This window comes from Thermobia domestica, chromosome 13 (assembly GCF_964235325.1).
Source record: "Thermobia domestica chromosome 13, izTheDome1.hap1.1, whole genome shotgun sequence".
NCBI lineage: Eukaryota > Metazoa > Arthropoda > Insecta > Zygentoma > Lepismatidae > Thermobia > Thermobia domestica.
In genome coordinates, this window is record NC_137466.1 from 86,248,686 (window position 1) to 86,268,772 (window position 20,087).

Consider the following 20,087-nt stretch of genomic DNA (forward strand, 5'->3'; position numbering starts at 1 on the left):
GAACAAATGAGTTAAGAGTATAATATACCCGTGAATTAAAGATGGCAAACAAAATTTACACCTTGTATGAGAACCAATTGATAACTAACATACATAAACGTTTGTAACCCAATGTTTTTGTGGTTATTGTTTGTAGGATCTTACATGTATTATAGTGAATATCTTACTATTACTTATTTCCCAAATAATTCTAGCAGAAGCGTATCTTTCATTATTTTTAAATTGACTTGTACATAGTTTTCATTTGTATTGGTGTTAATCAGTTCTTTGCAGCATTTACCACATTCTTTTCATCATTATCAAACATATGTTTAAAATTATCGCACTATACCGAACTATGCAGTAACTATTGTCAACTTTCTTAGAGAATTACAGCAGTTAGATTCATTTGTTATCAGTTTTTACGTTCACAGAAGAAATCAAGTCATACCAAATCCTTTTTACACTTTGTATGTGTAATACGTCTACAGAGGAGTAACATTTTCATCCATACGTCTATTATTTCTTTATATTTCTTCATATTTTTCAATCACAAACACTATCACTATCACTATGGTTTTTATTCCAAATTAAGAATTTCTTAAAATCTTTCTGCAAGAATATTTCTATCAGTTGATTAAGAAATGTATCATTATGAATGGCATCATCATATATATGAAAAAACTGTTCTAATTTATTAAAAGTATTGCCGTGCATCTTTTGAAACTCATGCCAAATTTCATCCTGTGTATCAATATCCATAACAATGCTTAGTACTTTTGTTTTCAATATATTTTTATCTAACAGAATACAGTCATGGTTTATTGCGTCTTTTAATCCGCGTGCACATCCACTGCAAAGAAGCATACTTCTTCTTTTAGATTCCCACACTTGAAACGCATTTATTAAGCATTGCGTGGTTATGCGAATGTTATCGCAGAAACAAAACCATACGTTTTCAGCATTAGACATTTTTCAGTTCAAATTTTCAACAGTTTGAAAATATTGTTTTTATGTATTTCTAAAACACTAGGCACAAATATTTTCACTGCCCACCATACGGAGAAGAAATCTTTTTCATCGACTACAACGGCACAAGATTATTATATGTACCTTTGTTAACTCTGGTATTTATACGTTTCGCCGTAGGATGTATTGTATTATCTGGATTAACCAATGAAAACAGGTTTGAACAAGTTTAAGGTAGACCTGAAACTCATAGTTTCCACCCCCATTAGTTTTAACTGCTATTCTTTTATGATTATGAAGTGATTCTTATATTCAAATTAACTTGAATATTTCATCTTTGCAACAGTTTTTTAAAACAGATACAGTCACCCATGCCATTTACCCGCGCTTGCTTGAATATCACATCTTTGCAACAGTTTTCTTATAACTGACAAAGTCACCCATCCCGTTTACCCGCGCTTGCTTGAATTTCTATATACTAACATTTAAATTAATAATTAGAAATCACGATACCTGAACACCAATAGATCCTTTGCATGTGTTTGTTTTAATTAGACTATTGGATTCCAACGCAATGTGACAGTTTGATTTGATCCATAAATAATCCCTTTAAAAGTTAAAGGGAAGATTTTAACAATGTCTACTAGATTTTCCGATTCTTAAGTAGTCCTTTGCTCTTGTTATTTTCCAATAATGATTATCTTAAGCTGTATCTAATTATCATTTTCTTACTTTTGACCAGTCTCTCTCTCTCATGCTGAGTTTCCTACTTTGTCCACACTCCTCCCATCCTAATACCCATTGAAGCCTTAGCGGTTTACTCCCCATTTCTATTTGCATTCGGTATTGCTTTTGACTTGGTTCCAGCGTAAAATTCATCAGAGTTGTCAACCGGATGTGGGTAGTTGCTCTACTAATGCAGAAAAGTATGTGGGCAGATAAGTACAACAAACAATATCTAAAATAATATTGGTCATAGGAAAGATCAAATGGGAGTAATAAATTGTTTAAGGATCTGAGAAGTGAACTTTGTGCCGGACAATATTGTGTTCGTAACTTTTCTTGGGAATTTTCCCCGTTTTCCCTCATAGTTTTATTCATTTCCTTTAGCCTAACCGACATAAATGTGGTACGTAATACTCAAAGATTTCATTTATTTCATTGTTTAAGGAGAACGAGAATGTTTGTCAGCATTGTTTAGTGTAGGTTGCGAATATATGTTGCAGATGTACTCGCTGTCCAAATCAGCTATTTTGCTACAAACTTATACAAATTCTCATATTCAGTTGATAAATCTCCGAGTGACGATATTGATCACAGCGCAGTACACTTTTTATAGATAAATAGATACTGAGACCTTCATAGCTAACATGTCCTTAAATACTGATAAGCTCAAACAAAGAAAGAAAAAAAATCTAATTCCTAATAATATTTATAGTAAACTGAGCAAATTATAAAAGTTTCCAACATCAGCCTCTGCACCCTTTCCTTCTTACGTTTCATGAATTTGGAATTTATTTTACGGATAAAGTGTGGTATATCGCCTATTTATTTATCTGTTGTACAATCAAATAGCTTTATATGTAATAGGGTACACATCTCTGATGTGGTAGTTTGTGATTCGATTCCCAACACCCATGTTTTCCTTCATTTATTCACCCACATGTCTTAAGAGGTGTTCTTCATACCCACTAGAAATAAAGATTTCAGTTCAAGTATACTTTCTGACTTGACCCCATTCAACTTGTTGGTATTTAATAGCTTCAGCTATATATCAGGTCTAATTTTGAAGTGCTTACTTATCATTATTTAGTGTTCAAACAATTTTAACAAGGAGTCTGCTACGCATATGCACTCTAAAATAATACGAAAAATTACAGTGAGAACTATGAAATTGTTGACAAATCCATCATTAGGTTAGTTCTAGCTTCGTATTGCTTATGATGAATTCAGTTGACTCTGAAGATCGTAATGTTGGGAAGAAAGATAGGAACATATTTCGCAAAACCATGAAGATTATTGAATACAAACTTCTTGTAGTGTACATCCTCTTTCTCTTCCTCTCTCTGAACTTCTCTCTCTCCCTCCCTATCTGCACCTTTCTTTATCTTTCTCTTCATCTCTCTCTCTCTCTCTCCCTATCTCCCTATCTGCACCTTTCTCTCCCTCTGTACTTCTCTCTCTGAACTTCTCTCTCTCTCCCTATCTCCCTATCTGCACCTTTCTCTCCATCTCTGGACCTCTCTCTCCCCCTTCCTCTCTGGACCTCCCTCTGTACTTCTCTCTCTGAACTTCTCTCTCTCTCCCTATCTCCCTATCTGCACCTTTCTCTCCATCTCTGGACCTCTCTCTCCCCCTTCCTCTCTGGACCTCCCTCTGTACTTCTCTCTCTGAACTTCTCTCCCTCCATCTCTATACCTTTCTCTATTCATCTCTCTCTTCCTCTAAATGTACATTTTGTTTTGTTTTGATTGTCAGCATTATTCATTTCTCTTAGCTTACAGAGCATAAGGAAAGGAGATTACACTAAATGATCAATGTATCGATTTCACACTAAAAGTAATAAGAATAGTTTTTCTCTTTGTTCTAGCTTGCCTATGAGATGAGATGAGACGAGATGAAACAAAAAAGTTTGTATGTTTAAGCGGATAGCGTACATGTCTTTGACATCTAAACTTTATTCGTACTTATAGTTTTCTAATATCATTTTCCATTTATTTCACAAGTAGCTCTTAATATGTTCATAGACTTTAGTGTTTCGAAACATTTAACAACTATTTTTTAACGTTCACACTCAAAGAGTGTTCTGAATTTGCAAAAAGCAAATAATCCAATGTAAATTAAATAACACGAAAGAATTCAAAAGCTGAGTTTTAATAAAAACGAAATAACACAAAAGCAGAGCTTGAACTCTTAAAAATTGTAATTGGTAAGTCAAAATACATACCGCAAAGCAGATAATCCAATAAAAGAAATACTCAAAAGAATAAGAAATAAGTAATAAGAGGATTCGATTCCCAAGTAGAATGTTTAAAAGAACTTCAAAGTCTATCAGTTTACTGTCTAAGGACTACAAAGAAAATAGCTTTGATGATGGCGAACTCCAAACAAATTCATACAAATCATGACTATCTTACGTGAAGTTTTCCTTAATCCTGCCACGCAAATGTGATGTCAAATAAAATAAGATTGTTTTCACATTACGCTCACAAATTCAAAAGCAAGGGAGGTTTACACCAATTAAATGTTAGAATGAGACTTGACATACAACATGCTTACTGTACTATCTTCACGAATACATATTTTCAAACTAATTGTTGAACCAAACTTCACCTTAGATGGTTAAGATCCCGGGTTGACCAACTAAAATTATGGCTGAACATATTGAGCATTTCCAAGCGTTCCCCTCAGAGTTTCTTCATTTTACCAAATGCTTTATCCTAGACAAAATAATTGTGAGGTGTCACATTTCATTTTAATACACAGTCAAGGGGAAATCATTTCAATACATAGCGAAGAGAGACCAGTAATTATTTATTTATTTAACTAGTAAAGAATCTGATTTCAAATTTCAATATAAGACAGCCGTGGGTCAGTGGTAGTACCAACAGTTAGACTTGTAGTGAACTCTCTTGGAGTTTTTTCAAGACGAAACAACATTAAATCATTCATTTCTCATAATTACTATCTCCTTTAGCCTATCCAAGTTTAAACTTTGATTAGTTTACCACAAGACAAAGAGAAATATTACTGGTGAAAAATCAAATAAGCAATTACCAATAAGAAAATACTACTTCAATTCTCTTTCTCTCTTTTCAATTGTTTTGAAATCTTCAAGGTTTGTACAGTATAGTTCCCTGAACAGTTTATTTTCTACTGTACCAACTAAAATTGTTTCATGGCCAAGTGGTTAGTATGATCGTCTTGGCTAACTGAATAGTACATCAGTGTTGGACATTTCATATTTTTTATTTGTACGAAAACATTTTCTAATATCACTCATCGAGGGTTCGATTCCCGAAGATAGGTCATGTGACAACAGATTAATTCTTACAAGGAATGTTCTAAGAATTAGAAAAAAAAAGACTTCTTGCTGAAAAAACTAGAGACTTCTTGCTGAAAAAAAAATAGAGACTTCTTGCTGAAAAAATAGAGACTTCTTGCTGAAAAAAAATAAACTCAAAATTCAACCATTCATCAAAATAGAACCTGCATTAATTTCAAGTATATATATATAACAGAAGAAACCTTATATGGTTGCACATTAGTTATTGAGACTATTATCAAAATACCTCAGCACTGTTAAAAAAGTTAGAAAGGTTTTAAAAAATTCAGAGGAAAGAAAACACAAATTTCCCAGCACCCATCCAGCAACAACACACGATTTATTTACAAATATACACAACTTATTTTTATCTCATTTCTTCATTCGTTCTTCAAGAGCTATATATTTTAACACAGCACCAAATTTAATTGTCCGGTTTTCTTTATTGCAGTCTTTTTCAAATATAATAAATATCTCTTCTATATCTCTTTTTGACAATTTGTATGTTTTGGTCCTCTGTTTCGTGACCTTGCCTACAGATCCTTTCTTCTCATCCTGAATTTTCGTCGCTGATGTAAAAGCTTCCTGTTGGGACTCCATTTCTTCTGAAAATAATAAAAAATAAAAAAAATGTTATTAGTACAACATAATTTCACCAATATAGTGCAAATTATACTTAATAGAAATAAAAATTCTGTTATTCTATCCACGTACGAAAATCAGTTTCTTTTAGCCTATAAAAACTATCTTTAGTTTGCAAGAGCTATGTAGGATTCTGGCAAAGTACTTTATACATTTTTCGAATTCTCAATAAATCTGTACAAGCAAACTATCTGTGCTGTGTAAAACCCAAAGCTGAACGTACCAATAACTTAAGATCAAATTTGGTGTTCCCTCACAATATAATCGTTAACGCTCTTGCATTCGGTGCAAGCACCCTCGGGTTCAATTCCCGGTAGGGGAACTAGTGTTCCCCTCACAGCGTACTCGCTAACACTCTTGCATTCGGTGCAAGCACCCTCGGGTTCAATTCCCGGTAGGGGAACTAGTGTTCCCCTCACAGCGTACTCGCTAACACTCTTGCATTCAGTGCGAGCACCACCGGGTTCAATTCCCGGTAGGGGAACTAGTGTTCCCTCACAGCGTAGTCGCTAACACGTTTTGGCTTTAATGCGGGTGGTTCCGCGTAGCGTACTTGCTTTCGCTTTTGCGTTCGGTGTGAGCGGGCCCCGGGCCCGATTCCCGGTATAAAGGTGTCGCGACGCGGACGTACCCGAAAACGTATTCAAAGCAAACGGTTCTGGTCCAATTACCGGCGGGGCATTTAGTCAAAATAATAATAATAATGATTTTCTCATTTACACCAACAAATGTCTTGCATGATACCTAATTTCCCTCTTTTCCCGAATAGTGTGCTCGCTGAAAATTGTCTGATCTCACAGGTTAAAATGTTTAGAGATCGGAAATATAAAATCAAATCAATCTTTTATCATCGTATAAAAGATAAATCTAATTCATCCGCAAAAACTCTTGCACTTGTAAAATCCTATATCTCAATCCCGATAAAAAACTTATATGAATCCACTTCAACAACATAACAATCAAAATTTTGATGTTATAAAACGGAATTTATACAAATTATTTATTTATTTAAAAAGTGGTAAGGTGTTCACTTTATATGTTTAGGGGGTCTGTAGTTCAATTCTAGGTCATGCCAACTGAACAAACACTATGTCTGCGGATTCCTTATACTTTTTATACTACTACTACCAATATGTTTCCAGGAAAAAAAATCAGAACCAGTACATTAGCAATAGCGATTTAATACTATTTTAATAGAACTAGTAGTGACACCTATCGGTAAAAGTCATAATTAAAGATTAGTTGTGCGTTGAAAGTTCAGCAGCGCTGACGCGTGTGCGACAAAGTTCCGTATATTTCTCAGGTGAGTATAGTATATATGTTTTCAATGTGTAATAAACCATAGCACATGCTTGTATATTCTGTTGGTCTTAATATTCTATCAAACTATTGAAGATCAAGCAAGTATAAGTAAAACTATTGGGTTAAATAAGGAATATAAACCCATGTCTTTCAGTGACAGAGCAAATATTTACTTAAGTGGTGCAGTACCTCATCATTTCTGGGATATGACCCCCAGTCTTTCAGTGAGGGACCCCTCTACTAGTATTGCTGCATACATTTACATTGAAATCCTAGTGCCTCACTGCGAAATCCATGTATAAAACAAGTAACGTTCAGTAAAGGGAGGCATTACTCTTAAGGATGGGTATACCCCTTTTTCTCTACGAAAAAAAGAGTGCATTCAGTAATTAAAAGTTATGAGGGGGAATTCAGTCCGGCCATAGTGCCCCCTATTCCCCAACGCAAAAGAGTGCATTCAGTAATTGGAAAAGTTATGAGGGGGAATTCACTCCGGGTATAGTCACCCCTCTTCCTCCACGCAAACGAGCGCGTTCACACTGCATTGGATTCTCTTTCTGCAACCCCTAACAAAATATTTCGTATTTCATTTCATTTTACAAAACCAATATTCATTTTTCTCACTCATTACCTTGCTTAATATAGAGTTAGTATGTACAAAAACCATGTGACTACCATATGATTAAGATTCTGAATACTGTATCACATGTTTAAATACGCAAGTTCATATTTTATATATTTTTCAAATATATTCCCAAGACTTCTCACTTAATTACATTCTTTCATTTGTCATGTCTTGGAAAAGAACCGTTTGAGTATTCACTACGTTTCGTGATAAACAAGCTATTCTAACACGAATTCAAAGGGAAAAATGAATCAATGAACGTAGTTCTTTTCTTTCGAGTCTAACTGTGGGAAAGAAAAGTCTACACATTTACGTAAAAATTGCAATATTCACATGTATCTTGGAAATTGCATCCACTACAACTAAGAACTCTTTATATAAGTACATTTTTCAGTGTGAAAACACATTAAAACACTTTTTCGCGGATCTAAACACTTTTTGTTCACTTCTGAACACTTTGTGAATACATCTGTACACTTAATACTGACTGATTTTCTAAATATTGGGGATACAAGCAAACAAATGTCTATCTTTTCTGTTGAACTTAATTATTTTACACTAAACAATATATTTTGAACATTATCTGTAGTAAATATTGAATATGTATCTGTTCTAAAAGTGTTCTTTATGTGTAAATTGCTTATTTTCCGAATAGACATCCCAATATGAATACAGATTCATGACAAATCATTCAGACACAATGTATTTATATAAAATCTACCATCAAAAATATTGGACAGTACGCAATTCTGTTTAATCACAATTTCAGTTATAAAGATTCAAAGAAATTGCACACTTGATTTTTGCCGTAAAGTCCGTCAGTGGCGGGTCTTAAGGTAGATTGTCAAACATTTCTAAAATACCAGCTATTATGTAAAGTATCTCATTGACGGGTCTTAAGGGACATCACCATACATTTCTAAAACTATAAGTCCAACCGTCATTGGCGGTTCTTAAGGGACGTCACCACGCATTTCTAAAACTATAAAGTCCGTCAGTGGCGGGTCTTAACGGATGTCACCACGCATTTATAAAACTATAAGTCCAACCGTCATTGGCGGTTCTTAAGGGATGTCACCACGCATTTCTAAAACTATAAAGTATCTCATTGGCGTTTTCTTAAGGGATGTCACCACGCATTTTTTCTCTAAAAAGATTAACACTGCCAAGATATTTTTCGTGTCCCCAGTGGCGTAGCACACTTTTGCGGGCCCCCCCGCAAAGTATAGAGAAGGGGCCCCACTTGTAATGCTGACAGAAGTAAGGTTGAAGTTCTATTTCTTTAAAACTTTATTCATCGCAAGACTTCGGGGCCCCCTATACCTAGGGGCCCCCCCGCACTGCGGGGGTTGCGGGGGCAGCTGCTACGCCACTGCGTGTCCCCCACATATTCTTAACTATAATATAATAATGCTAATTCCATTCTTCACTCTTTCCTGTGGTTAACTTGTCCAAAAACGCAACCGAAACGGAATCAAAACTCAAACATAGTCTTCAAACAATTAAAAAAAAAAAAAAAACAAATATTTCGTTCCTTCGTGCTGACCGTTCATGAAGCTAGCTTTTCCGGTGTTGGTAAACCCACTGTTTGGTAAACACGAAAAGCAATATAAGTCAAACGCGGTTCCCTCAGGTTTGGGGGGCTATGCACCCATGTATGCTTCCCCTCGGTTTTCGATAAACACATAAGGCGTTATAAGTCACACGCGGATCCCTAAGGTTTGGGGGGCTATGCACCCATGTATGCTTCCCCTCGGTTTTCGGTAAACACAGAAGCTGTTATAAGTCACACGCGGATCCCTAAGGTTTGGGGGGCTATGCACCCCACAAGTTGAAACATATTGGCAAACTCATAGCTCGTTTCTACACCGTGTTAATTATTTTCATAAGAAAAAACAATGTGTGTTAATTTTCTAGGAGGAGTCCCACCATTCGATACTTATGCAAATATATCTAATCAATTATAATGATATAAAACTTACTTGAATATATTATCTTCTTCTTTGAACAAACACAGAAAAATCCAGAAAATCACTTTAAAGAAACAATGCAGAAGCAAGGCAGAAGACTTCACGAGCAAAATTGTTAATACAGGAAATGTGTACTCCATTTATATAATATATTTTTTTATTTATTCATTAACATAAGGGGAATGGAATAGGGGGAGAAAAAATAAAGTAAATGAATTTGCCTTGTAATACAGCATTGCCTCGCTCTGCAAAGAATCAAAAAGAATTCCTTTGTCGGTCTCTTGCCGAATCGAAGCAAATATTTCTTTTCTATAGAGGTAATACCAAGGAATTTTCACACAATGCCTAAAGTTTGAAAAACATCGCCATCATGTCTGAATTCATACCTTAAAGACGCCAAATTGTCGTATTTTTCACAGCAAATAGTTGTTTACCAAGCAATAAAATTCGTTAGTTGGGTTCAGGCAACAATGTTCCTAAATTTTAAAATTCCGGCTTTATTCAGTAAGCTAGATAGCTATCATTTCAACATCTGTTTCAATAACTTGTATCTTGCCGAAAAGAACAGGACAATTATTGTATGTTGTAATTCTACAGGTTCTTTTTTGTGTGTGTGTTGTTTTGCAGTAGTCAAAATGAAGGACAACCATTTATTCATCAGGTTATTGGCAATGAGCACAAGGACATCCTACTTGTTTGTCCATCAGGTTAGTGGGCGGGGAAGAGGTTGTTGTCCGCAAACCATCCACCAGAACTGGTTTGAAAAACACCCTTTGTGAGGAAAAATGTGTCAGTTATCGCCGTTGGGGGGAGAGAAGGTATAAGCATGTTCACACAGGATGCAGCCAAAGAGTGGCAGTGAGGGGTGGGGAAAAAATGTGTGTCACTTGTCGCAGGGTAGAAACCTGATCACACAGAATGCGGTCAAGAGATGCGGGGAAGGGTGGGGAGCGGGTAGAAACTTGTTCACACAAGACATTGATGATGGAAAGAGAAGCGGGGGAAGGGTTGGTTCTCCCGTTCACTCAAACTAGAGGGAGTGATTGGCCCCCATGGTTAAACATTGCAGGCGGAGCAAACTGGTTTTTCCTGGCCAATCATATCACAAGGTTGTTTGCATAGGGTGTGAGAAACTGAACTTCAATCTTCACCCTCAGTATTACAATGACGCTTGGAGAGAACACAGAACCTTGCGTATCTGCGAATTTCGTACTGAGCAACGCTGAAAAATAGCAGAGTTAAGTCTGTCATTTAAGAGCCAAGCAAGCTAAACGAAAGAAGTGCAGTTCGCAACAAGAAAAATAAATGAAAATAAATAAATATTTCTTCCTTTCCTTCCTTTTTCCCTCCCATCTTAATACTTTACTCCGTAAAACAAAGCACCATTAAAAATCGTTGCTAAACATTGGAGCTTAAAGGGTGTAATCATATTCATTATTCATAATTTTCTAGTTCAAATAAGACTGTTCAATTAGTTACGAGCTTTACAAGTCAGATCATAATTAAATTAATGGGGAAAAACCTTGTGGGAACTATGGACCGCGTTTTAAGCCATATACTGAAGTTCTAATTATCTAAATCATAGTTTTAATTCTAATTTAATTATAATTTCAATTCAAGAAACGTATTAAATCATGTTTAAAGCTAGGAACACCGTTCAAACTCGTATCCTCAATCAAAAACCGTGTTGTTTCATGTTTGAAGCTATGGATCGCGTTCAATGACGTATACCATTGCTCTAATTATCTAAATCGTAGTTTTAATTCTAATTTGATTATAATTTCGATTCAATAAACGTATTAAATCATATTTAAAGCTAAGAACAGCATTCAAAGCCGTATCCTCAATCAAAAATCGTGTTGGATCGCATTCAAAGCCGTATACCAATGCTCTAATTATCTAAATCATGGTTTTAATTCTAATTTGATTAAAATTTCGATTCAAGAATCGTATAGGAGCATGTTTCAACAAGAAAGGAGGTCATTCCACTTTTCCAAACAACCTCTATTGCACAAGTAATAAAACCACTTCCCCCAGAAACCTCACCCAAGCCCGGGGCCGGTCTCTCCAAGGCCGACACGGCCATATTGACATCGAAAGTCGTTAGGTAATAAAGCAATTAAGGGGCAATAAAATCTATTGTCTACGAGAAACAGCTCCATGACTACTGACCGCTACATTGTAAACAGAAAATTCAGAGGGAATGTTCGTCAAATAACCTCTAGTCATGGTTGTATAAAGAATGGCGTAGCTTAGAAGTCTCCTTTCCGACCCCTTGTATTCTCCTATTTATTAATGATCTTCCTGGAAATATTAAATACTCAAATATTTCATTATATGCCAATCATTTAAAAATATTTAGATCAGTAACCACTTACTGCAACAAGATTGAGATATTGTTAGTACACGGTATAAAAATAACGTATTAAAAATGAATTATGAGTAAACTAAATATATATATCATGCACTAACAAAACCGAATACTACGTGAGCAAATATGGAGTTAACGGAGTGGCATTGCATAAAGCTGCACAAATTAAAGATTTAGACATAGTGTTCGACAGAAATTTAGCTATCATATTAATAGTATAGTCCAAGGGACTAGAGTAACAATAATGTTCATTTTTAAACAATGACCTAAATTTAAAGATGCAAACTGATGTGTATATTTATCAGTGGCGGCTCGTGCTTTGAATTTTAGGGGTGCACAATATATGATCTCGTTTTTCATTATTATTAATATTATTATAAGTAATAATAATTTAATAATGATAATAAATAATAATAATAATAAACAATAATAGCGATTTCTTCAAGGTATACTTCTAACATGCAATGGAGAAGCTTATTTTGTATGATTTATGACGTACCCTTAAAAATAGTTGCGCTTTTTAATGGCTCTTGAGAGCACTGTTAAGTTCAGGGCTGAAATGAATTAAGCCACTAAATACGCATGGATTTGAAGAAGAGTTTGTTTCATCATGTCCTCTTATAAGCCAGTTCGAAGACGCCACAAAACCGAATTGATGATTATATTGAACACGTACCTGTTTTGCGTCACTTTTTGATTGTGATTCTCAATGGACTGCCTATAACCAGCATCTAGTTGAGCAGCAATATTCACATTTCCCAGCACAGTGAGATTAACGTGTTTTATATGAGCTGACTTCTTTCTTTTTATTTTTTTTGTGCAGATGCTGGATATCCACAACATTGTTTTTACTCTATGCATCTTCCCCGCCCCGAACAACAAACACAGAAAACAAAACAAAGCATTTTAAATTTCACATCCACATAACCACTTATGCTATTCGTACAAATTGAGATTAATCTTCCTTGTAAATGTTTGTCTCTGACTTCTAATTACTTGCCTTATATTGAGAGTCGGAATCGGTCCTCCGATGTTTTTCACAAGTAGCGTTGCTTCTAAAGTTCTTTTTAAAAACGGCTCATTCAACAGCGACGTTACAGAATTCATTGTCACTTCACGTATATCAAGAACAGACACATATTATGTATTTACAGCAACAATTCCAATGAACAACAAAGACCGGCATACGCACCCACACAACACTACAAAGTACAAACAGATTGGACAATTTGATCGTGAACACACTCCCGTCCGACTCCAAATACATTATTCTTTCCGGTGTGCTTATTTTGCGCCAAAAGAAGACATCCAAATACCCCCCTCCAAGACCTTTTAGCGAGATGGGTGCTAGCCCCTATTTAAGTAGCCAAAGGCGTGGGTGATAGTAGGCGGAAGAGGAAAGTGACGAAAGACAAGGGTTTCCTACATTAGACATTGATCAGTCAAGTTGAGAACAGGGATAGCAGTTACCTTTAAACTCTTATCCTTTCCCTCATTAACCCTCTTTTTCTAAAAGCTGCTCTCCAATTCTCTCATTCACCCACACACACATGAAAAGGAAAACCTCTCTATGCTGCCAAATTTCTACTCATTCAAACACGAGTGTTAACTACTGACACCCTCAATCTGTTTTCACTCTTCACGGGGTCGCCTCCTTTTCTCTCTCTCTCTCTCTCTCTCTCTCTCTCTCTCTCTCTCTCTCTGTGTGTGTGTGTGTGTGTGTGTGTGTGTGTGTGTACGACTTCGAGAAGCGGACCATGCCCTTCAGGCGAGAACCGTGTCAACCAATATTGCAGGGGGAAAGACGGTGGAGATTTTCCAGTTCCAAAGCGTTTTGTTTTGGAAAAGTTGTTTTTGTTGGTAGACTTGCTTGCAAAAGATCTGCAAACATATAGATTCCTATGAGGCACTATAAGGATCCTCGCACCTCGCAACCCACGCAGTAGACCAGCTGGGGAGTTAGTCAAACTCCCAAGCAGAAAGCTATTAGCCAGCCCCATTTGAAACGCACTTCTTTAAGGAAAGATGATGTTGACAATAAAACGAAAAGTGATTTAGCATGAATAAAAAATGAAAATATTGGAAGGAGGTTTGTACAAACATGGAAACATTAAGAGAAACCGCCACTGATATTTATATAAGATGCTTGCTAGATCAAGAATAGATTTTGGTATAGTTATTTGGAATAGCATATGTACAACATTGGCAAACAAAATTGAGTCTTTCTAAAAATGTTTTGTTAGACTAATAGTGTAAAATGAATAGAGATAGGCCTACTACTCACGTAGTTGTGAATACTGTAATCGATTTTTGGGATTACAGGGAATAGGTGACAGGAGAAAACTTATTCAAAGAAATGTTATTCAGAAAATGCTAGACAATAGATATCATAGTAAATAATTGTCTACATAATAAGGTATAAGGGTGCCAATGTATAATATGAGGAATGGATCAACACTAGTTCCCTTGACTCCAAAATCTGTGATTTTAAGAAGAATGGCCAATTCGTTTAATCTAATTTGAAACATCCATTTTCAATGAGTACAAATCAATAACTTTTAAACTTTGACGAACATTTTTGGAGTATTTTTTGATGATTAATATATTTTGAGACTAAAAAAAATTGATATTAATTTGACAAATTATTTTTTAATCCGATACTATTTTATTATTTTTTATTGTTTTAGTAGTAATATATGTATATTATGGGTTATATTGTTTGCAATATGTGTTAATTTTTGTCTGATAAGGTGCTTTTTCGGCAGTTAGGATTATTATTATTATTATTATTATTATTATTATTATTATTGTTATTACAGGTTCAATGATGTTCCCAGTTCTACAACATATTTTTCGATCTGCCACTAGACACAATTATAAGACTCTTTTGCCGCCAGTTGCTTCCAATTCTATTACGAGTGTGGCGGGCCAGCAGCAAGTCGATCCACTTCAAGAGGCAGCATTGGCAGAAGAATGTATTATTGTTGACCGAGATGATAACGTCCTCGGAAAAGATAGCAAAAGGAATTGTCATTTAATCCGTAACGGAACCTGCCTTCTTCATCGTGCTTTCAGTGTGTTCCTATTTAACTCGAGAGGAGAGCTCCTGATTCAACAACGGTCAGAACACAAGGTAACTTTTCCGTTGCATTATACAAATACCTGCTGCAGTCACCCACTCTATGTTGCTGAAGAACTTGAAGAGGAAGGGGCATCAGGTGTGAAACGAGCAGCCCAGCGACGATTGGAATATGAACTTGGAATTCCCGCAAACCAAACTCCTTTACAGGACTTCCAGTATTTAACGCGTATTCATTATGAAGCAGCACCTCCTACTAGTAAATGGGGCGAACATGAGATAGACTACATTCTGTTCTTTTTCGGTGACGTTGACTTAAATCCGAATCCAAATGAAGTCAGTGATTTTCGGTTTTTGTCACAAAATAAACTGTATACTTTCTTGGAGAATTTAAAGAATAGACAAATACCGCTGACGCCATGGTTTGATTTTATTGTTAAAAACAAACTCGAATTGTGGTGGAATAATTTACATAATTTGGGAAAACTTAAAGATCATCAAACAATTCACCGAGTTTAAGAATTATGTTGTGTTAAATACTTTGCTATATACATGTTCTGATGATTTATAGCGACATGTTGAGGTGGTTATAATCATTTATCAAGGGTGCTTGAATATTTCGCGTTTTCGAATGGTACAGTCGACATCGTTCTATATAATCGATGATTCTATATAATTGACATCTATCAGGATATTATTGAGACAAATAATACTCCATGAATAGTAAGCCTGCTGAGTTTTTCAGTATTTATCTGAACTCTTGATTAATCAAATTATTTTGTTTTTTTTTTTTTTTTTTTTTTTTTAGATTTATGATTGTTAAATGACGGTTAATGTATGTTGATGAATGACAGTAAATATGAATGCTACTGAAGATTATGCACTGTCTGCAAGTACTTAAAGAGTGAATATGTTCTTTATTAGCCATTTCTCTAAGAGTTAGGAATTGTTCATATATATATATTATTATTCAATGTGATCCATTTTATAACTATTAAATGTCATTCTGATGTACTAAACACAAATTTCATAGACTACTATATTGTGGGAGGAAGACAACTTTGTTGTGTTTTGGAGTTAATGATTTTTATAGTCATAGCAAAGTTTAATGTATGTATATTCCCGCTATTTTATATAAATAGAACATGTTCAAAACAACAGTATAGAGTTCTTTGAAATTTTCTTGTATGAAAATGGTTTTATATCTATATATTTCAATGCATATTTTTGTTATTTCCTTTCCAGATGTACAATGATCAGCTTATTGGTTAATGCATTATACCTATTCTTAGAAGCTTTTTACTTACAATATTCTGCTGTTAATATTTAATTATTATAAGTTATGATTACGTATGAATTAAAATCTTAGTAATTAGTACTTCAGTTCATAAATGAGTCAATAAATCTTTCTTTATGATAAGTTCTTATTTGCTTCCCTTCAGTATTGCGAATATCGTTTCTTTTAGGGTAACGCTCGTGGAGCAGAGGAAAAGGTACTCAGCAAGATTGGTTGGGTTAGAGTTCAGCTCCTTTTCAGTAGCTACGCTATATGAGACTTGGACCTACTGATCAACATTGAGTCCGAACCATCACAGGGAATCAAACCCGCATTCTCCGTGCCAAAGACGCGTTGGCTAATCATATAGCTACAAGAGAGTTTCCTTCAGTGTAAAGATCTAATGATAAAAGTTAACTCGTAGTATAGGTAAATAGATCTGGATTTTGTTCACGTTACCCTTCTTAACAGATTTTTGCTTCCTAAATAGATTGCCATCTTTCTCGTGGTCTGAAACAAAATAAGATTCTAGAGTGACCAATTAGAGGATAGTGGATAAACCATGAACAGTTTCGCTTTGTTCCTAGATCCCAAATTCGAATCTTCGGCCGGCTGCATTCAAAGTTTTCCCCACAATTTCACCCGATGGTACATTTAACTGTGATAGATTTGAGTTGCGTTTATATCATTTCTCAGCAGCGAGGAGCTTAAAGTGAGATCTGTAATGCTCTCAGACCGAGAATCGAACCTGGGATTTCGTGCACCAAAGGCACGCTTGGCAGTTACTGAACCAGGAAGATTGCGTATCTTTATAAGTGTAATTTTTTACTAATGATTTTCTTTTTCTATATATATATTGTCGACTGATATTCCAGTTACCTTTCTGTTGTTTTTCTTAACCAGGGTAATGTTGAATTAGCAGAAATGGTTCTTTAACTCCCCTATCTGACATTTGTTTTAGGCAATATTTCATAAACAGTGGTCCTCTTAAATTGAACATTAGTTCAAAAAAGACAGGGAAAATAAAATTCAAGTGAAATGAAGTTCTTTAAATTAACAGCCCTCGATTATATCATCTATGCTAAATGCTATAGATAATTAATGGAAATGAATGCTTGTGAAATTAAATTCTTATGCTTCCTAACAAGAAACTTCAAGTGAATTCAATATCATACACTGTTGTTAAGGATCTTAAGAGTTCGGAAATTATATATGCAAGTGTTTTTCTCTTTCTATTCAGGGCTGATGTTTAACTTTCAAAATTTATTAATTCTATGAAAAGGTAGACCTAAGTATACTGGTATTAACATAACGCTCAATTATTTATTTATATTAATGACAAATCTATTTTTCGAGCGGGAAAGGGTTACTATTGTCCATAGAACATTCGAATAAAAGTGGTCCTCACAGAAGAAAAGTTTGAAAACCACTTCTTTAAAATAAGGCTTCAGTTTGTTGAAAACTTTCTCCATATAATGAAAGAGAAGAAAGAAAAATACCGTATTGGATTATCGAGTTTGAAGTCTTCCTTTTAATTATGTAAAACTGTCATGCTCATCGCTTGTTTTGTGGAAATTTGGGGCGGAAATAATATGCAATTATGTATGAAAAATATAAAATGAAGTTGATTCCATATTACGTGGACGAAATTAGTTCCAGAGACTGCCTTCGTAATATTCAAAAGAAAGAGAAGAAAAATCTATTTTGTCAGCACGTCACTTGAAGTAGATCTGCACCTGACTGTGAGGGGAAGCGGTGGTTTTATTGATTACTTCGCGTGGAGGGTCGACCAGCTGATACAGTAACACGCTTTGGAGAACCTAAAAAGTATATAACAATAGACCCACATGATTGGATTGGCCTCGGTTACAAGCAGTAGCTCTCATCACTTCCGTATAGGTAAGTGCCGTATTCCTTAGCTTTTTAAAACTAAAGTTGATTATTGACGAAGAGCACTATTCACTTGTAAACCAAGTGAACTGTTGTTTTAAGAAATATATGATACATAAGAGATAAAAGTAAAGAGGCGGTTCTGCACGTTACGTTGTGCGGTGCTGTTGAGTGTCAGTAAAGGAATCAGTTTGCTATATAGTTACTGATATCCTAATTCAATATATAAGTGTCGCAATTGCTGTCGAGTTTGCGCACTGGCGAACACTTAAGTGCAAATTTTGTAACTGTTGTGTAATTTAAACTCACACTTTAATTCCTTTGCATATTATTTATGAACTTAATGTTTTGTGTAATGTGTTTACGATTACATGTTAAGTTATTGTTAATTGTAAATGTGTGTTTTACTAACCTGCTTGATGGCCTTACAATAAAGAACTCTTGTATACAAAAACCAATTATGCGATAGTATTTCTTTACAGTTACAGAATTATGAGGCAGTAGTACCTTACTTAAATTATTGAGTTGAGTTGATTTTGAGTTTAACGTCCCTTTCAGCAGCGAGGCTATATGTGACGGAACCTACTGATTATCGTGGAATCCGAACCACGAGCTCCCGCCTTGAATCGAACCCGGGTCTCCAACGCCAAAGGTGCGTACGCTAACCGCTTAGTTTACCTAAGTTGTGTTCTTTCTCATTTTCTACTTACAGATGTGATACAAAATGAATAAATAAAAAAAAAAAAAACGATATCTGACACTTCTCCGTAAAAGGAATGCCCTGGACGTGTTTTCGGTTTAGAGCCATATTATATATGCCTTGAGATTAACTAAATATGATTATACTTCATGTACAGGGTGGCACACGAAAGTGTAGCCTGGGTAACATGAACGCCCGAAGAAAATTTTCTAAGGACATCTCCCTGGTTGCTATATTACATTTGGTGTTTTTATTTGTGTTAAGAAATTTAATAATTTTCGTGAGCCAGGGGGCCTGCCCCCGCTTCGGACGCCCGTGGTGGGTAAGTATTGAATAAATCTATATGAATAAAAATGAAAGTAACCTTGTTTGTGATCGCATCGCGAGAAAACGACAACCGTTTGAAACAAAGTTTTGCATCTATCTCGGACTGAACTTTTGTCATGCCGTTTTTATTAAAGTATGTATCCTAAGGGGGTGATATGTTAAAAATTACGCCCAAAATAGGTAATCTCACGAGCCTCTGAAATTGGAAAGAAGAAATTCGGCATGTAAACTCCTCGTCCTTACCTTCAATACTAATACTAATACTAATTTGTGTGCGATATCAGATTTTCCCCATTGAAAGGAGTCACTCACTGTTATATCCAGGAATTTTTTTACAGACAGATGTTCACCAGATCTAAGCGTGTACGATGTGTATTTTTTCGATTTTTTTTTCTCGAGGGAAGAGTAAGCTGTATGAATATATCGTAGTTTCGACGAACGCCTTGCCTGTATGCGACCAATATTACATAATTGCAAAGCGGTTTTACATAGAGGATAAATACCCGGGCAATTGATTTCCACTCTTTTTATGCAGTTTTTGTACTAAGTGACAGTGACGGGTTCTTACTATTTTCATGCAGGTTCTGATGGGTTTTTACAGCTAGCTGATATATAAAAGAACGTGTGTCTGTATGTCATCAGATTTTCTCATAGAAAGGAGTCACCAAATTTTGTACGCAGATGGATCTTCACCAGATCTAACAGTGTACGAAGCAGAGTTTTTGGTTCGATTTTTGACCCTAGGAGGGATGGGATGTTACACGTTACAGGGGTTAAAAATATAGAATATCAAAGTTAGTCAATACAAACTACTATACTCTGTTGCAGGTTGAATACTGTTCAGTCCGTGGCACTTTGCTGCTATAAAAGTGAATGAACAATGTTCCAGCTTTTCAGCAAATCCTGCTGTTA

The 20,087-nt window shown here is 35.3% G+C and overlaps 2 protein-coding genes across 3 annotated transcripts in view; both read left to right on the plus strand.

Moving 5' to 3' along the window:
* Positions 1-16,402, plus strand: part of Idi (Isopentenyl-diphosphate delta isomerase) — a 47,602-nt gene extending 31,200 nt beyond the window's left edge. The window contains exon 2 of the mRNA XM_081736019.1: positions 14,723-16,402. Coding sequence (XP_081592145.1) covers positions 14,728-15,501 — 774 coding nt within the window. The 5' untranslated portion in view covers positions 14,723-14,727 and the 3' untranslated portion in view covers positions 15,502-16,402. The remainder of the gene's footprint in view (positions 1-14,722) is intronic.
* A 140-nt stretch (positions 16,403-16,542) lies between these two features.
* The window catches only part of LOC145668291 (tetratricopeptide repeat protein 23-like), a 138,354-nt gene continuing 134,809 nt past the window's right edge, over positions 16,543-20,087 (plus strand). For both annotated transcript variants that reach the window (XM_081736018.1, XM_081736017.1), the window contains exon 1: positions 16,543-18,157. The gene's annotated coding sequence lies outside the window, so the exon portion shown is untranslated. The remainder of the gene's footprint in view (positions 18,158-20,087) is intronic.